We start from the raw sequence: 15,533 nt of genomic DNA, 5'->3' as shown, positions 1-15,533 counted from the left end.
TTTAAAGCCATATGATTGCTCTGTATGAGGAACAGATATAAATTTAAGTCATTATTCACCAAAAATCTTGCCATAACTCTCAAATGTCATAGTTATACTTGGTGTGTAAAGACATGGCATGTTTTACATTGGTTATGCCAGTTACTGCTGATTCTCATATATCTTGTAATTAATCACAGTGCAGTGAGTTTAAGGCACAAATAAAATTTAAAAGGTATGAAAAAGAAAAGTTTTTTTGTGAATAATTACTATTTGGTCCTTCGGGTTTGTAAAAACGTGAAGATGAGTAAATTACAGAAATTATTATAATAATTTTTTTGCCTCACTCTTTCTTTAATTTGATATACTGTATAAATCAGAATAGACACTACAATGAGCAGCAATTTATTGAGAATGGCCTTATCCTCACTGCATTCTGCATGAGTTTTATCATCTATTTTCTTATTTGTGTTATTTACTGTGTCCATGACATAAATGACTATATCATCAATATTACATGTTAGCTACTTCTCTCATGAGACACATCTGTTGTTTGTAGTGAATAGATTAGTTGAGATACTAGAGGTGAGGCTGAATCAATAGTGTTGTGTTGCAAGTGTTACGTATTAATTTATCATATTTGCTAAGGCAAGCATCACTATTACTGTTGCTTATTCTTAAATATGAAGTATGTAAGGTTTGTTATGTTAAAATACACTCTCTTGACCCAGATTATTGTTCATTGACTACTATTAGTTTGTCATTCATTGGTTTTTCTCCCCCAAAAGTGTAAAGATTGAGCCTCCCAGGCACCATCTAAACATTGAGAGCGGTTCACTCAGATCTGTCAATCTCTTTCCAGCTCGACCAATAGCGTGAGTTTGAGGCGTGGCTACTGTACCAGGCTGAGCCAGAGGGTGTTTAGCCACTGTGGGACCATGGTTGATGTGTTACATGGGAAAAGGAATTCAGCTTGGGGTACAGGAGCGCAAGTACAATTTCACTGCATTTAGACCTTCAAATATGAAACAGGTCATGAACACGTCAAAGTGAATAGTAAGGCTGGGTATTGACACAAATTTCACAATTCGTTTCGATTTCGATTCACAAGCTTGCAATTCGATTCGATTTCGATTCAATATTGATTATTTTGGATATCAGGTAAAATACATGGCAAATTTTCTCAAGGAAAAACAAATAATTAATGCTGTAAACTATGGGAGTCAGTGGTAGCCTACTAGGCTTCATTAGCCTACTATAATATTGAAGGTAGAAATTAACTGGTTTGTATACAAACACTTAAAATACACTTTTATTTATTTTTATAATAATAAAGTTATATGAAATATAAACATTTAAATGGTGGCTGTCATAAAAACCTGCCAGATTTATTCAAACATGCATTAAAAATGTAAGAATATTAAAAATTATAATGAATATGTAATATGGTGCATATATTTAGCAAAATGTTCCTCTCTACAGTTCATTTTTCTAGCTGACTAACGAGTTTATGGTCACTGGATATGGTTTTTGTGTGACGTTACATGACATTGTTTACAAGCTGATTTATTGACGTCTTTCCAAGGTTGAAACACTGATTGAGCGATTTCATGTCACATGATACGGATTTCGATAAGTTGTACTTTACCTTTTAACACACTTTCAGATGCTCTTTCATGTTTATTTCGCATGGTAACTTGTATTAAGGCGGAAGAGAAGATCATGTGCTGCTGCTCTTGAGCTGAGCTGAGCCAGAGTGATCTCACGCCACAGCGCCAAAACGGTATTTATGTTTTTGAATTTTGTAAGACAATGGACGTAATTTGACATCTGAGACTTTGTTTCATATCAATAGTAACAAAGCACAAAGATTATTGCAATTTATTGGATGGGATGCGCGCTACAATGTTACATTCATTCATCAACTGAAAACAGGTTGACTAATCGATTCTTGGGATTTAAGAATCGATATCGGTTCGTAAAAATGAGAATCGATTAAAATCGAGAAATCAATATTTTTTTTACCCAGCCCTAGTGAATAGTGTGTTGGATGCAACATGCTACTATGCAACCATTCAGAAAGTCAAATGTTCCAGTTTATAGTGTTTACTTTGATGTGTCCGGTGTAGACAGCCTCAAAAGTTCAGACTGTCAGCGGTTGGAATCCGATCAGATTTAGGTAGTGTGAACGCTTAAAAATCACATGAAACCCGATCTTTACAAATCCATTTCAAGCTACATTCAAATGTGGTCTGAAATCCTATTTAAATCGCATTTCTGGAAATCCGTCTCAGTCCGAACGATCTGATCTGATTTTGCATGGTTTATGTGACTTTCTCACGCCACGTAAAACATAAACGTCAGACGTTGTTATAGGAAACATGTTGAAAGTCGCTGCCGAAACAATGCGGTGTTGTTGCAAAGTGCCGGACGAGCAGAAAGTGAAAATATAGCCTAACGGAGACATATTTTGAAACCGGAGAGGACAGCGAAAAAAGCCGTACATATCTATAGTCCAACACGACGGCATTGCCATAGAAACCAATGCAGATATTATGGAAAATGGAAGAGCTGCATGGACACAAAAATCGGATCTGAACAATTGCGATACACAGTGTGGACATCAATAATTTTAGATCAGATTTCAATTGGAGACACAAAACGGATTGGGACTGACAGTCTGAACAAGGCCATTGCAACACAGCTAAAAGTATTCCTAATATGTTGGAACTGTTCTTGACAATAGCCCACTTTTACCTGTTGAGCCTTCACATGCACCTGTAAGAGCTGTATCTTAAAATATGATAATCCATTCTAAAGTACGTACTTAAATTATTAATTATTATTAAACGTTTCAGACTATGGTAATCTAAACAAAGAATGGAATATACATAAACCAATTTGACACACAGATTTTTTTTTTTTCCAACCAAAATCATTAGTTAAGATTGGTTTGTATTTTCATATACATATTTTCATGTACCACCTTTCCATTAAGGTGGTACATTTTATCACATTGTGCCTAAAATAAATTAATATTAATAATAATAAATAATAACAATTACAATTAATTAACAATAAATAAAAGTAGAAATAACAAAAATAAAAATACAATAATGATTGTGTGTTATGTATATATGAGATATGTATATTTCATTGTATATATTAATGTAAAAACATATAAAATTAACTTTAGCAAAAAGTGTTTAAATACAATACATGATTTCAGATGTAGTTGAAATAACACTGTGTTGAGAAGAAGAAAATAATTGATAGTCTATAAATATAAACTGCTGGACATTTTTGGTGGAAAAAAATAATGTGTGAAATAATTTTTTATGTTTGTTTGTTTTTTTTTTTGTTTTTTTTTATGATAGTTGTTGTTATTGTTATTATTATTATTATTATTATTTATATTATTATTATTGAGACCAAACACCCATAGAAATAAAATAAAAATTCCACCCGAAAAATGGGGCTGGTATCGTAATTTTAGATCCAAGGCAATTCCCTGAATCCCAGGAGATGTCATCTATGCTTTTACTAAGATTGTTCTTCGTACCCCGACCCCATTAATCAATCCTAATATGTCGGTTTGCATGTTTGAATCAAGTCACATTCATTCATCTCTAATTCAGCCGCCAATTTGTGTACCTGATACACTTCAAATTCAATTCCATTCCAGATGCATCTTGTTTTTCTCTGGTCCTTTCAGTCAGGCAGACAGACCTCATTCCCTTCCTGATATTGTTTCAGGATCAACACCATTTCATCTCCATTCTGTCACCCCTCCAGCTGTTGAGTGTAATTGATTAAAAAACCTCTATCCTCTCCCCACTGTGTTTCAGCTCTCTCTCTCCTTCTGTTTGGTCTGGGTGTCTGCAGATGAATAATAATGTTTTGCCAACCCTTCTCTCAGGCTGGTGATGTACATTGAAAGAGACGTCCGAAAGGCCACGCCAGGAAAGGAGCAACAAAGCGGCAATGAATACCTGTCAAAATGCCTGACCCTCTTCATCCGTCACACCGTGCACGAACTGCCAGCCATCCTGGGTAAATCAATCACAATACACCCAAAAAAAGAGGGAAAAGGGAATGCAAAGAATTCACCAGCGATAGAACAGAGTGAAATGGGCAAAACAAAGAAGGGGCAATAAGATTGAACATCCTATTTGATTGGCCTCTCTTTAATTACCTTTCTGATTGAAACCGTGAGCAGGCTCTCAGGTATCGATCTGTTCTTCCTTTTTCATTTGTGAATCAGTGCCGCTACACACCACCGCACCCCTATTAAACCGGTCCAAACAGGTTTAGTTCTTTATGCGGGTTTCGTCCCAACACTGAGACGCACCTGCTCACACCCCTGGCCACCTACCCGGACTAAACAGGATGGTTTGTTTGTGATTGGCTGATTTCTCACTGTCTCTGTTTATGTGGGCTCTCTGTAGATGACATCCTGTCCGTGTTAGGCAGCATTGTGGGAAGGAAGCACCCCTCTCCTACACAGTCCCGTCAGCTGAAGCAGAACCTCCCCATGATGTCTGTGGTGCTGCATCTGCTCACATCACAGGTGTGTGTCTGTGTCAGGTCTTACTATATTTACCTATTTGCTAATTATTTTGGAAAAAAAACTGTAGGGACCTACCTTGTGGTGCAATAGATTATACCCTATTTTTACACGTTTAATGTCATTGTTCAAACTCTGTCCTGGAGGGCCACTGTCCTGCAAAGTTTAGCTTCAATTTTCCTCTACACTCCTGCCTAGAAGTTTCTAGTATGCCTAGTGAGACCTTGATTAGCTGGTTCGGGTGTGTTTAATTTGGATTTGAGCTGAATTCTGCAGGACAGTGACCCTCCAGGAGCTGGATTTGACACCCCTGTGCTAGAACATCTTAGCCCAGTTTCCTCTGTCTTTTTTCTGTTTTAGTTCAAACTTGAAATGTGAAATGTGTGATTTCTGGGCCACTTGTGGTTTTTTTTTTCAAAATTTCAAAATTAATGAAAACAGGTTTCTCAAATACTTCCCATCTGGCATTGGCCAAACAAACTGGTTGTCCCACCCAAAATTAGTACTATTGTTTGAGCAATGTGTTGCTATGTTAAACTGATCAAAATACTCAACGAGCAAAGCAATTTTTGACAGCATATGTACAATATTAAAGGTGCAGTAAGCGATTTTTGAGCGATTTTTGTTGTTGTTGAAAGTGGGTCGTACTGAGCATCACAACACACTTGTAGCCAATCAGCAGTAGGGGACATGTACAGCAAGAGTGATATTTGAAGAAAGACTGTAGAAAGAGAGATGGCTGAGAGACATTATAAAAGAGAAATGATCAGAGGAATATCACTGGGAATAAAGGGTTACAATCAGGCAAGAGCTTTAGGGCCCACGTTAATATTAGAAAAGCTTTCCAGCGCTGGCGAGACCTAAGTGGGAAGACCTGAAAACGGACGCTGATTTTGCGTTGTTTCTGCCTCATACACGAGTTACATTGGTTTTGCTATGTTTCACAGAATCAAGATATGCTGTTGTTGTAATATTGAGTGTCTTTGTTTGTCTGGAGCTGGTGTGCTGCTGGCGACTAACAACCAACTCTTACATTTTTTTGTTGTTCTTTGTCGTTCGCTCGTCATCTTCGCTTTATTTTTCGCAAAGCATTATTTTGCTTTACTTCATCTGTAATAAAGATGTTCGTGCATTTTGGGGGCAGAGCAATGAAGAGAGGGATGTGTTTATTTTGGTTAATTATCAACAGTGTTTCTCAGAAGTCACTTACTGCACCTTTAAATACAATATCTATCTATAAATTACAGAAACGTCCGTCTGTCTGTGTGTCTGTTATTCGCATATCTCTCGAACCGTTTGTCCGATGGATTTCAAACTTGACAGGTGTCTTGCTACGAGTAAGTGCAGTGCCAAGTTTGACGTTGTTTGGATTAGAAATGCAAAAGATATCGTTAAACATATCGGTAAAAGAAGCGCTTCGAAGGTTGTGGTTTAAAAATAAACATTCTGATATTAGAGGGTTGTGGTTTAAAAATAAACATTCTGACATAAACACTCTGGCCCCGTCCACACTACTGCGTTTTCGTTTAAAAACGGAGACCTTTTGCTACGTTTGCACCTCCCGTCCACACTAAAACGGCAAAAATGGAGACCCAAAACGGAGAAGTTTAGAAACGCTGCCGACCCGTTTTTCATTTTGAATCTCCGGAGGGCGTTTTAGTGTGGACGGGTCAAAACGGAGGACTTTAGAAACGATGACCTAGTAGAGGCTCACGCTCGGCTCTATGATTGGGTGTCATCAGTCATGGCGTATATCTTTGCTACTGTAGCAGCTGTTGTGCAAGTAAATTCTGTATTTTACAATGCTATAAATGCCTACATGCGCCGAAATTAGTCATCAGGGTAGTTTTTGCCTACTGTTTTATGAATTGGAAAAACTGGCCAGCATTGGCTTGTATGTCAAGAAGTAACATTTTGAATAAGTGCTGTATATTATAGAGAGCCTAAGTCCCTCCCCTTCCGGTCGACCACCATGGGACCTTATTTCGGAAAAATATTATATGGTAGTCAATGGCGAGAGACAACAAATATTTTGATCTCGTTTGAATTGTGCCCTGATTTACACATATGATGTTTGTCAATTTAAAAGATACATTTTAAAGTCAAGAAAGTCGCAGCTTGATGTAAAACTGCTGAGGTATAAGACTGTGAAAATACGTAATTACAAAGACTACAAACACAGAAGGCGCACATGTGACGTCATACCTTTTCTCTCAATGAATGAAGCTAACTTTACTGAAGCTAACGTCTGACATTTTTTCTATAGTCTTACATTATAATCGTAACGTTACGCCGTCATGCCTGAGTGTTTTGAGCCAGAATACACACATACGAGCAACAGATCTTGTGACGTACATAGTGCGAGACGAGAAATGTAGTTCATTGAGCGATTTTCACATAAAACTAAACGTTACTCTTCTGTTTTATGACAAACTGCGACTTTCTTGACTTTCATAATTACCTTTTAAATTGACAAACATCATATGTGTAGTTCAGGGCACAGTTCAGACGGAATAAAAAGATAAGTTATCTCTCGCCATTGACTTCCATACATATTTTTTCCGAAATAAGGTCCCATGAGCCGGAAGCGGAGGGGCGGGACTTAGGCTCTCTATAGTATAGTCAAGAGCCGATTTTCCACCATCAGGCTAAACCGTTCTCTTTGCTTAACCGTTCCATTCTGTGCCGATCCAGGCCAGCCGGCACGGATATGTTTTAATTTTCCACTGTGAGATAACGGAGCCTTTTGGAATGTAATGTAATGCGCAGTCGTTGTCTTGGTAACGCAACTGTTTACAGGCGATATGAGATGTAAAATCGACCATGTTATGGAATATGATCATATATTTTACTATACTTTACTGTACTTTTAATTTTTATTATTAATTTGTGTTTATATCGGTCAAATAGTATGCTTAGCCGGCTACGGAGAAACTGTTAGCCAGGCAACAGACAAGTGACAGATCCTGAGTTGCAACGATAATTACACGCATTCTACCAGCACTGTTCATCACGGTTAGCCAACCGGGCTGAGAATCTCAGGCCGAAAATGGTGTGTAATTGTCCCGTGCCCTACCAGGAAATACATCTAGAACCGTTCCTTAGAACCGTTTTTAGAACCGTTCGGCCCGACGGTGGAAAAGCGGCTAAAGTCTCTTTAAGGCAAGTCATTTCACTCGGCGGCCATCTTTGAAATGCCTCTCGAGCAGCTATTTCAGTCATGCAAGTGTGAGCTCCTATCTCTTTGAATGGGGTAACATTAAATTCTCAAAAGCTGTTCACCAAGCTTACGATTAAATTTCATATTTGAAATCACCAATGAAATCTGACAACAACTGTCTCAAATCATGATAAAAAAAACCCTGCATTTTTCAGGTTGGACCAGCCAATGCGCATTCAGAGTCCCAACACGGACTGTTTCTATAGCTTCTTACGGCAGCTGCAGTGACACAATGACTAATCAGCGATTGGCTCTTTTATTTAGAGGTGGGACTTATTCCACCATATTGCGTGTTGCACTTTCCCCCATTTATAGTAATATGAGTGCACTGTCTTTATATATATATATATATATATATATAAAGTTTAGAGTAGCGAGCATAGAGTAGCGTAGAGCAAAATGGTATAGTATGATATGGTATGGTATACGTATAGTCTGAATAGAGTAAATTTGTGAATCATTTTGTGACTTTTAAACTAACTACAAAATAAACTTTCCAGACTCTTTTACTCACTTTATTAAACGTCTTCATCTGCACAGAAAATAAAGGAAGGATGTGCTGTACCTGCCTGTCACGCGCTGTGTGTAATCACTGTCTGTGTCAGAATGATCTATTAAATAGCTTTTCGGTGCAGCTTTAATGCACACGTTCACCCACACGCACACACACATATACATACACAAGATTATTACCAGTTGTCACACAGTGCAAAATTGGATTTACTTCTGACACACTCAGTCACGCCAAAATTAATATGAAGGGATCTGGTGTTCTCAGAGAAAGATGTTTGTCAGTGTGCAGTTGATGAGTCTCTCTGCTGATTAAATAGACTTTTACATTTGGCCAGGATTTGCCATGGAGACTCAGTGGCAGATTGAGTCGTCTCATTTGAAGGGGTCGGAGCTGATAGAGCTGTCTGTCTGATAGTTCCACTGTCATTAACTCATCTGAGGAGGATACACTGATGTCCATTAACACAGAACTGCAGTGGGCTGTTAGAGTGGTAATAGGCAGTTACCAGTGTGTCTGTCTGCTTTAATGGTCCTCACAGTGAGTTGTGTTGGTGTAGTGCCAGCCTCAGAGAGCACATCCACAAATTGACCGCTCACTGGCCATCTAATGCTTATTGTACTCAAATATGGCAAATATTTGTCCAAATTGTCAGCCTCAATCTTACTGGCTGTGGCTGACAATTTCTGGGAGATGTGTTTTTTTTTGTTTTGTTTTTTTTTTGCTTCTTCTTCTCTTCTCTTTTTTTTTTTTTTTACCTGCTGTGAAACAGTTGCCAGGCTGCTCCAGTGAGCGCTTCCATGGAAGAACTACACACTGGATTGCCTTTTCTTTTTTCTTTTTTTTTCTTTTTTTTTTCATAAAAAATAATTTTGGTTCAGTTTTTTTCTTATGATCTTATAAAACCTTTTGATTTCACCTTCATTTATATATATGTACATGCATTTTATTTTTTTATAAATTATTATTTTAAATTGCTTTAAAATGGCGTTGAAGACCTTTGCACTCTATTAAATAAATGTTGTTGTTTTTTTTTTTTTACTTTCTCTTCATCAAAGAATACTGAAAATGTATCATGGTTTCCACAAAAATATTAGGCAGCACAACTGTTTTCAAAATGTATAATGATTAGCATATCATAATGATTTCTGAAGGATCATGTGACACTTAAAGGAGAACTCCGGTCAATTTTAACATTGAGCTCATTTTTTTGTACATTTGGAGTGCTGTCAATACAGAGAACAACGACAAAAATCGGTGTTGCCTACACCGAGTTATTCTATTTTTAAAATGTGCACCCTGTTGACTTCAATGGGGCAAGTACTAAACCTGCTTTTAGCCTCTTAACATCCTTGATGTGTCATTACAAGTGCACAGAAAATGTGAGTGATTCTTTCTGAGTGAACACGAGTGAATCTGACTGCAGTAGATGTGAAAGATATGTATAAAAATGATGTTATTTAAGCCAGCGCAAATACCTGTGTTTACATCCTGTTTTCGGTTGAAGTCCAAAGTAATCGATTGCCGAGTTCACGCGCGTGATCATAGGTAACTAAACCTATGCGCGTGAACTCGGCAATCGACTACCTGGGACTTCAACCGAAGTCTGTTTTTTTACTGTTTTTAGTGCATTTCTGATCAAATATATTCAGCCTTGGTGAGCATAAAATACTTTTCAAAAACACACACAAAAAAAGCACACCAACCCCTTTTTAGGGCAGATTTACATTCTAAAATATATTAATATTTCTAATAAAACTAGTTGGCTGAGAAAATAGACAGTTTAGACAAAGGTTGGCTACTTTGAAGAAGCTAAAATGTGAGATTTTATTTTGATTTAATTAAGCATTTTTGTATCATTCTTCACATTCTTCCATTTGTGTTATTCACAATGTTGAACGTAGAAAAAAAAAAGAAAACCTTGTCCTAACTTTTGCCAGTCGTTCGACCCCTTCCTGCCTAAGTAGGCGGTTCTTGGCTAGAATAAGCTGCAGTGTGGGCTAGACTTCATGCCTATAGTCAAAAGTCTGGCCACACAAAAACCAGTGTGTGTGTGTGTTCTGATATTAAGAAAAAGGCTGCAGGGCATAGCTGGTTGTCTTCCCAGTAGCAGGTTGGTCTGTATCTTTGAGACTTCACTGGCCTCTTTATGCCCTTGAGACCCGTATGCGTGATCTCTTCAGCTGCTATGTGGTTCTGAGAGGCGTCATGCTCTTGTAATGTGAGAGCATGCCTGTGTTTGTGCATCCATACATACATTCATGCGATGAGCCCTCTCTGTGGTCTCATCTGTCTCTCTGGCCTGTTGCTTCACTGACAGCAACACACTACGCTGACGCTCCACCACTCATCAGTCACGGGGGTCAGTGCTGAGGTCAGATCCAGTGTGTTTCTCAGAGACCAGCGTGGATAAGAGCTCAATACCTCACAGTCCAGGTCTATGACCTCTGACCTCGCATCATTATGGTCCTATAGCACAAAGATGAAACCCCCTCATTCTCACACCAGTACTGAAGTCCTCAAGAGAGGAGGATCACATCCTGAGATTTTAAATGGAACACACCACATCTCAGGGCTCGACAGTGCAAGCATTTTACTCACATTTGCTTCTTAAATGAGATGTTTGTGAACTGTGCATTGTATTTAGGAGCACATATGTGAATAAAAAAAGTCCCTGTGGGTCCTCAGTTTTAGGAAATTTAGGGTCATAAATATTCTTCATTATCTTAAATGGTACAACAAATGTTTTCATTATTTTAAGAGATCTTAAATTTGGGGATGGAAAAAAACAGGAATTGCGATACAGCCTAATGTGATTATTAAACTTCAAAAGAGTATCGACACGGTGGTTTTGAGTATTCTATTGGCTTGGGGTTTCAGAGCTGTTCGCAATCAATGATTACCGTGCATTTATTACAATAAATTATGATAAACTGTTGATGAATTAATGGTGTTTACATTGTAATATGCTGTAGATCAGTGTCGAACCCCCTGAGGCAATTAACATCCCTCTGCATCTTGCAGGTGCACGCTAGGTGACGCTGACTGACGATACATTTTTCCTCATACATGTATCTCGTAGGTTTTTCTGTTTGCCTTTAACATCGTCTGCTGCACAAGATGCAGAATTAGTTAACATCATGAATAGAAGTGATATTCTGTATATATTGAAATATCCAAGTAAATGTGAGAATAAATCTGTTCTCAGGAACCAATGATAACAAGAGCTCAACATCCATTTTCTTCTCTCTTCCGGAATACTTTTCTTCTGTATCCGGTGTTTACACTGGTTTTCAAAACAGTGCCACCACTCTCGACCTTTTGTGCAACAGCGGCGGTGCAGGATGGCTCGTTTCATCGCGGGGCGACTGGGGCAAAAATCGGCACACTGGTCTGAAACAAATCTCGCTTTTTCACGCCGCGATTGATCGCGCCCGGTGTGAATAGAGCCAGAGATGTAGACGGGCTCTGATAGAGCCATAGAGATCTATTGTTTTGATTCAAGAGCGCCATCGCGACGAACATTCACTTCAAATTGTTGCGTTCAGTGTGAAATGGCCTTTAGACTACAGTCACACCTTTCCATGAAGGGACAACAGTTTCCCATTTAAATTCATTTTTAAGTGCATTTTTTACCTTTATAAAGGCCAGGTTTTTCTAACCATATTAAATGTGTCAAGTTTATGTAATATTCTTAAAATTCCATTAATTGAATTATTAATATTAAATAAAGCAATCATTTAAACATCAGTATCAACAAAAGCCATCCTTGCACATCAGTGGCACAAGCTGCATCTAGATGCATTTACAAACTGTTTAGTGCTCATCAGAGGTAGCATGAATTCAATTACAATGTCACAAATAGGCTAATGTTATGAGATAATGTTTTAAATTAAAATAAAAAAGTTCTACAGAGAAATACGAAATGTTAAAAACGAAGTAATTCTTTTAAATATTAAACTAAAACCACCAGTAGGTGGCGGCAAGTCTCTGTCTAAATGAGTGAGCTATCGAGTCATTCATTCATTCATTCATTCATTTATTCATGACACAAGTGGCTGTATCTATGAAGGGGTCATTAAATCATTGACTCTCCCAATTTCTTCAAAGCCGCAGAGTCATTTACTAACGAAACGCCACTGTGTTACTTAAGGCCAATTCACACCGCACAGACAGACGCCAACAAACACAGACAGATCCGTTCGTCGGATCAGTGTGTTACCCCTGTCTTATAGTTTTTTTGTTGGTCAGGGTTTGTTTTCATCTGACTGAACATGTTCAATCACCGTTTGTCGGGTCTTGGAATGTCTGAGCAGTGTGATTATGATTTTACAACAAACACCAGAAAACTCGGACATACTCTAATGTAAACATCCTTTAAATACCCCAAGCCTTATGGAAATCACATCACATACATATCGTAATCGTGTGTTTATTAGCTTCATGATTTATGTGTAGAAACATTTATCTGGAAAGTGAAAACACAGCGCAGGAAGCCCCTAATGATCATCAAATTGCATAAATATCAGTGGATAATGAATAGAAATGATGATTCTGTCTAATAAATATAACAATAAGCTTCTGTGAATATCAATATTTCTCCAAGTATGTGCACTTTTGGACTAAAAGCCTTAGTGGACGCTGTTCGGTGGAGCTATTTGAACACAAATAAACTTCAGCAGGCGTGACTGAACATGAATGCGTGTTGTTATTCTATTAAAAATATCATAAGCTACCGATTGATTGTTTTGCACTCCTGACATGCAACCAAATTTGATCATAAACAGTGGACACATAGTCCAGATCAACTGCAGTTGTTTCACGTCGCAGAAGCCACAGCTTCACCTACAATTTCTTTCGTTTTGTTCACCATCTTTTCAGGCGAAAGATGACACCTAAAGACATTCTGGCTTGAAGTTTGTCGGTGTCTGTTGGAACAGTGTGAATATGAGAGTTATTTTTCATGTAATTCTAAATCCAATGCCAACTTGATTGCCAGTGTTTGTTGGTGTATGTCTGTGCGGAGTGAATTGGCCTTTAGAAATGCACAACTGTTCTGTTGTGGCTTTCGTTGGAACTATTATTTCGTTTTCAAAATAGAGCAAACAATACTAGCCATACTGTTTTTACAATGTACAGTACATCATTTAATATTACATTTTTGTTTGTTGAACTGTTGTATAAAATGGTAACACTTTATTTCAATTGTCCACTTTAGACATTATTAAGTATTAATACTTAATACTTAGTATAAGTACTAAGTATTAGCTAGTATTAACTATAAGTAACTTTGCAACTACATGTCAGCTAGCTCTGTTTGCTTAATATCTGCTCACACTTTATTTTGATGGTCTGCCAGCAGACATTCAACTGACTATAAGTAACTTTGCAACTACTCTACATCAACTTATTCTACTAACCCCAACCCTAACACCTAACCCTTACCTAACAGTCTATTAATACTCTACTGAGGTTTAGGTTTAATGTAGTTGAAAAGGTCCTTAAAGTGGTAGAATGTCTAAAGTGGGCCATCGAAAAAAAGTGTAACCTATAAAATAAATATCATATTTGCAATATGTGAATATTCATTGTTGCTCATATAAAATATTATCAACATTAAAAACAAGAACTCGCACTCGGTATGTTTTTGTATCGAAGAGACTTTGAGTTTTAAAATAATCTCTTTGCTATGCAATCTTTATGCACAGCCTGTGATATTTGTGTGTCATGCTACTGTATAAATGCTAAAGCCCCACTTTTACATTGTGGAGAACGGCAGTAATGTAGCGTTATTTGCTAAGGCAGTATATTCTGCAAGCAACCTATCATATGCACACTGCTTGTGTGGATGCAGTCAGGTTTGACCGCAAAAGATTGGATTAATGTATTTGACATTTTACGGCACTACCATTTCCTGTTGTTACATTAGAGGGCTGTTTTACATTTTGCTGGTTAGAAATGCATGCTCGATTTTTGTTATTTTAAGGTGGGGCAGAATTAAATGAATGCAAAACTAAGCATTTTTTTCATACCCCCTCTGTCACCTCACAAACCCCAGGGGTAAGCGTAACCCAGTTTGGGAACCACTGCTGTAGGTGGTTGTAAGAGTGCATATTTTACCTCGATTATCTTTTTAAATAGCAACCGGCAATAGTAAAGCATAGACATTTCAAAATAAGAGTCCCAGTGTATTTCTGGCTTGTTTATTAGTAAAAGGTCAACATTATACATAAGGTTTTATTTATTTATTTATTTATTTTTATTTTTTACCTGGTTATTATTGGTATTTTGGTACACAATAAACTTTATCTGGCATTTAATTCAACATAAGCTCTTGTAGCTTTTGTCTGGGTTGACCCGTCAGAAGAAGAAAAGACAAAGAATGTTATTTAATATTGTTTATATATATATATATATATATATATATATATATATATATATATATATATATATATATATAGTTTAAAGTAGGCCTATAAATTACATAATTATTAAATAGTTTGAATAAAAAATATTTTAAAAAACTAGTGTACTTTTTGTAATAAATTAATTAATTTGGCTTTTAAAAGTCTATTTATATCCATTTATTAAGGAAACACACATTATTTGATATATTTTCATTCCACAGGTTTTTTTTTTTTTTTTTTTTTGTGTGTGTGCTCCTAAATTTTTCAACTTGTGCTCCTTGGGAGAAAAAAAAGCGTCAAGCCCTGCATTTTCTGTTGCTTAGTCAAAATAGTGCATGATGGGAAAAATGTCCTCTGACAGAACAGTAGAGCTTTATAACATTTTCTCTTAAACCGGCTGAACATTTTGCGGTTTCTGCTGTCCTCCACGATCATAACTTGTCAGATTGTACAGTACAATGTGTCCCGCATGAGATCTTGGGTAAAGCCCACGGCAGACTTTGACGGTGACATTTCTCGGTGACATTAACGTTCTTATGTCAGACTGTACGATGCGCATCGTAGCTGGGATTTAAGTCACAATTGACAGTGTTGAGCGTTGCAGGAGCAGTTAGATTGCAGCAAAGCGGCCCGGAAATTCTGAACCTGCCAGAAGATTCATTGCAAAGGCAATTTATCGGCCGTCGGTGAGCATGAAGCATTAATAGATCCAAGACTGCCGATTTTGCTGTACGATGAAATAAATCTACAGCGTGCATTCGGCTGTGTTCAAGACAACTGTAAACTTCATAGCAGCTAAAGCTCAAGTGAAGACTGACAGTTTGCGGTGGCACTCAAAGGAAATAAGAC

The 15,533-nt window shown here is 37.4% G+C and overlaps 1 protein-coding gene across 1 annotated transcript in view; it reads left to right on the top strand.

The window, feature by feature from the left end:
* Positions 1–15,533, top strand: part of ulk4 (unc-51 like kinase 4) — a gene marked incomplete at its 5' end in the record, with an annotated part of 224,362 nt that overhangs the window by 83,076 nt on the left and 125,753 nt on the right. The window contains 2 exons of the mRNA XM_081389791.1: positions 3,899–4,032; positions 4,428–4,549. Of these exons, the coding sequence (XP_081245917.1) occupies positions 3,899–4,032; positions 4,428–4,549 (256 nt within the window). The remainder of the gene's footprint in view (positions 1–3,898; positions 4,033–4,427; positions 4,550–15,533) is intronic.

Source organism: Scardinius erythrophthalmus (assembly GCF_964197995.2).
Source record: "Scardinius erythrophthalmus genome assembly, chromosome: 16".
In the NCBI taxonomy this organism is placed as follows: domain Eukaryota; kingdom Metazoa; phylum Chordata; class Actinopteri; order Cypriniformes; family Leuciscidae; genus Scardinius; species Scardinius erythrophthalmus.
The sequence above is the reverse complement of the archived record's forward strand: the minus strand, read 5'-3'. Positions and strand labels throughout refer to the sequence as shown.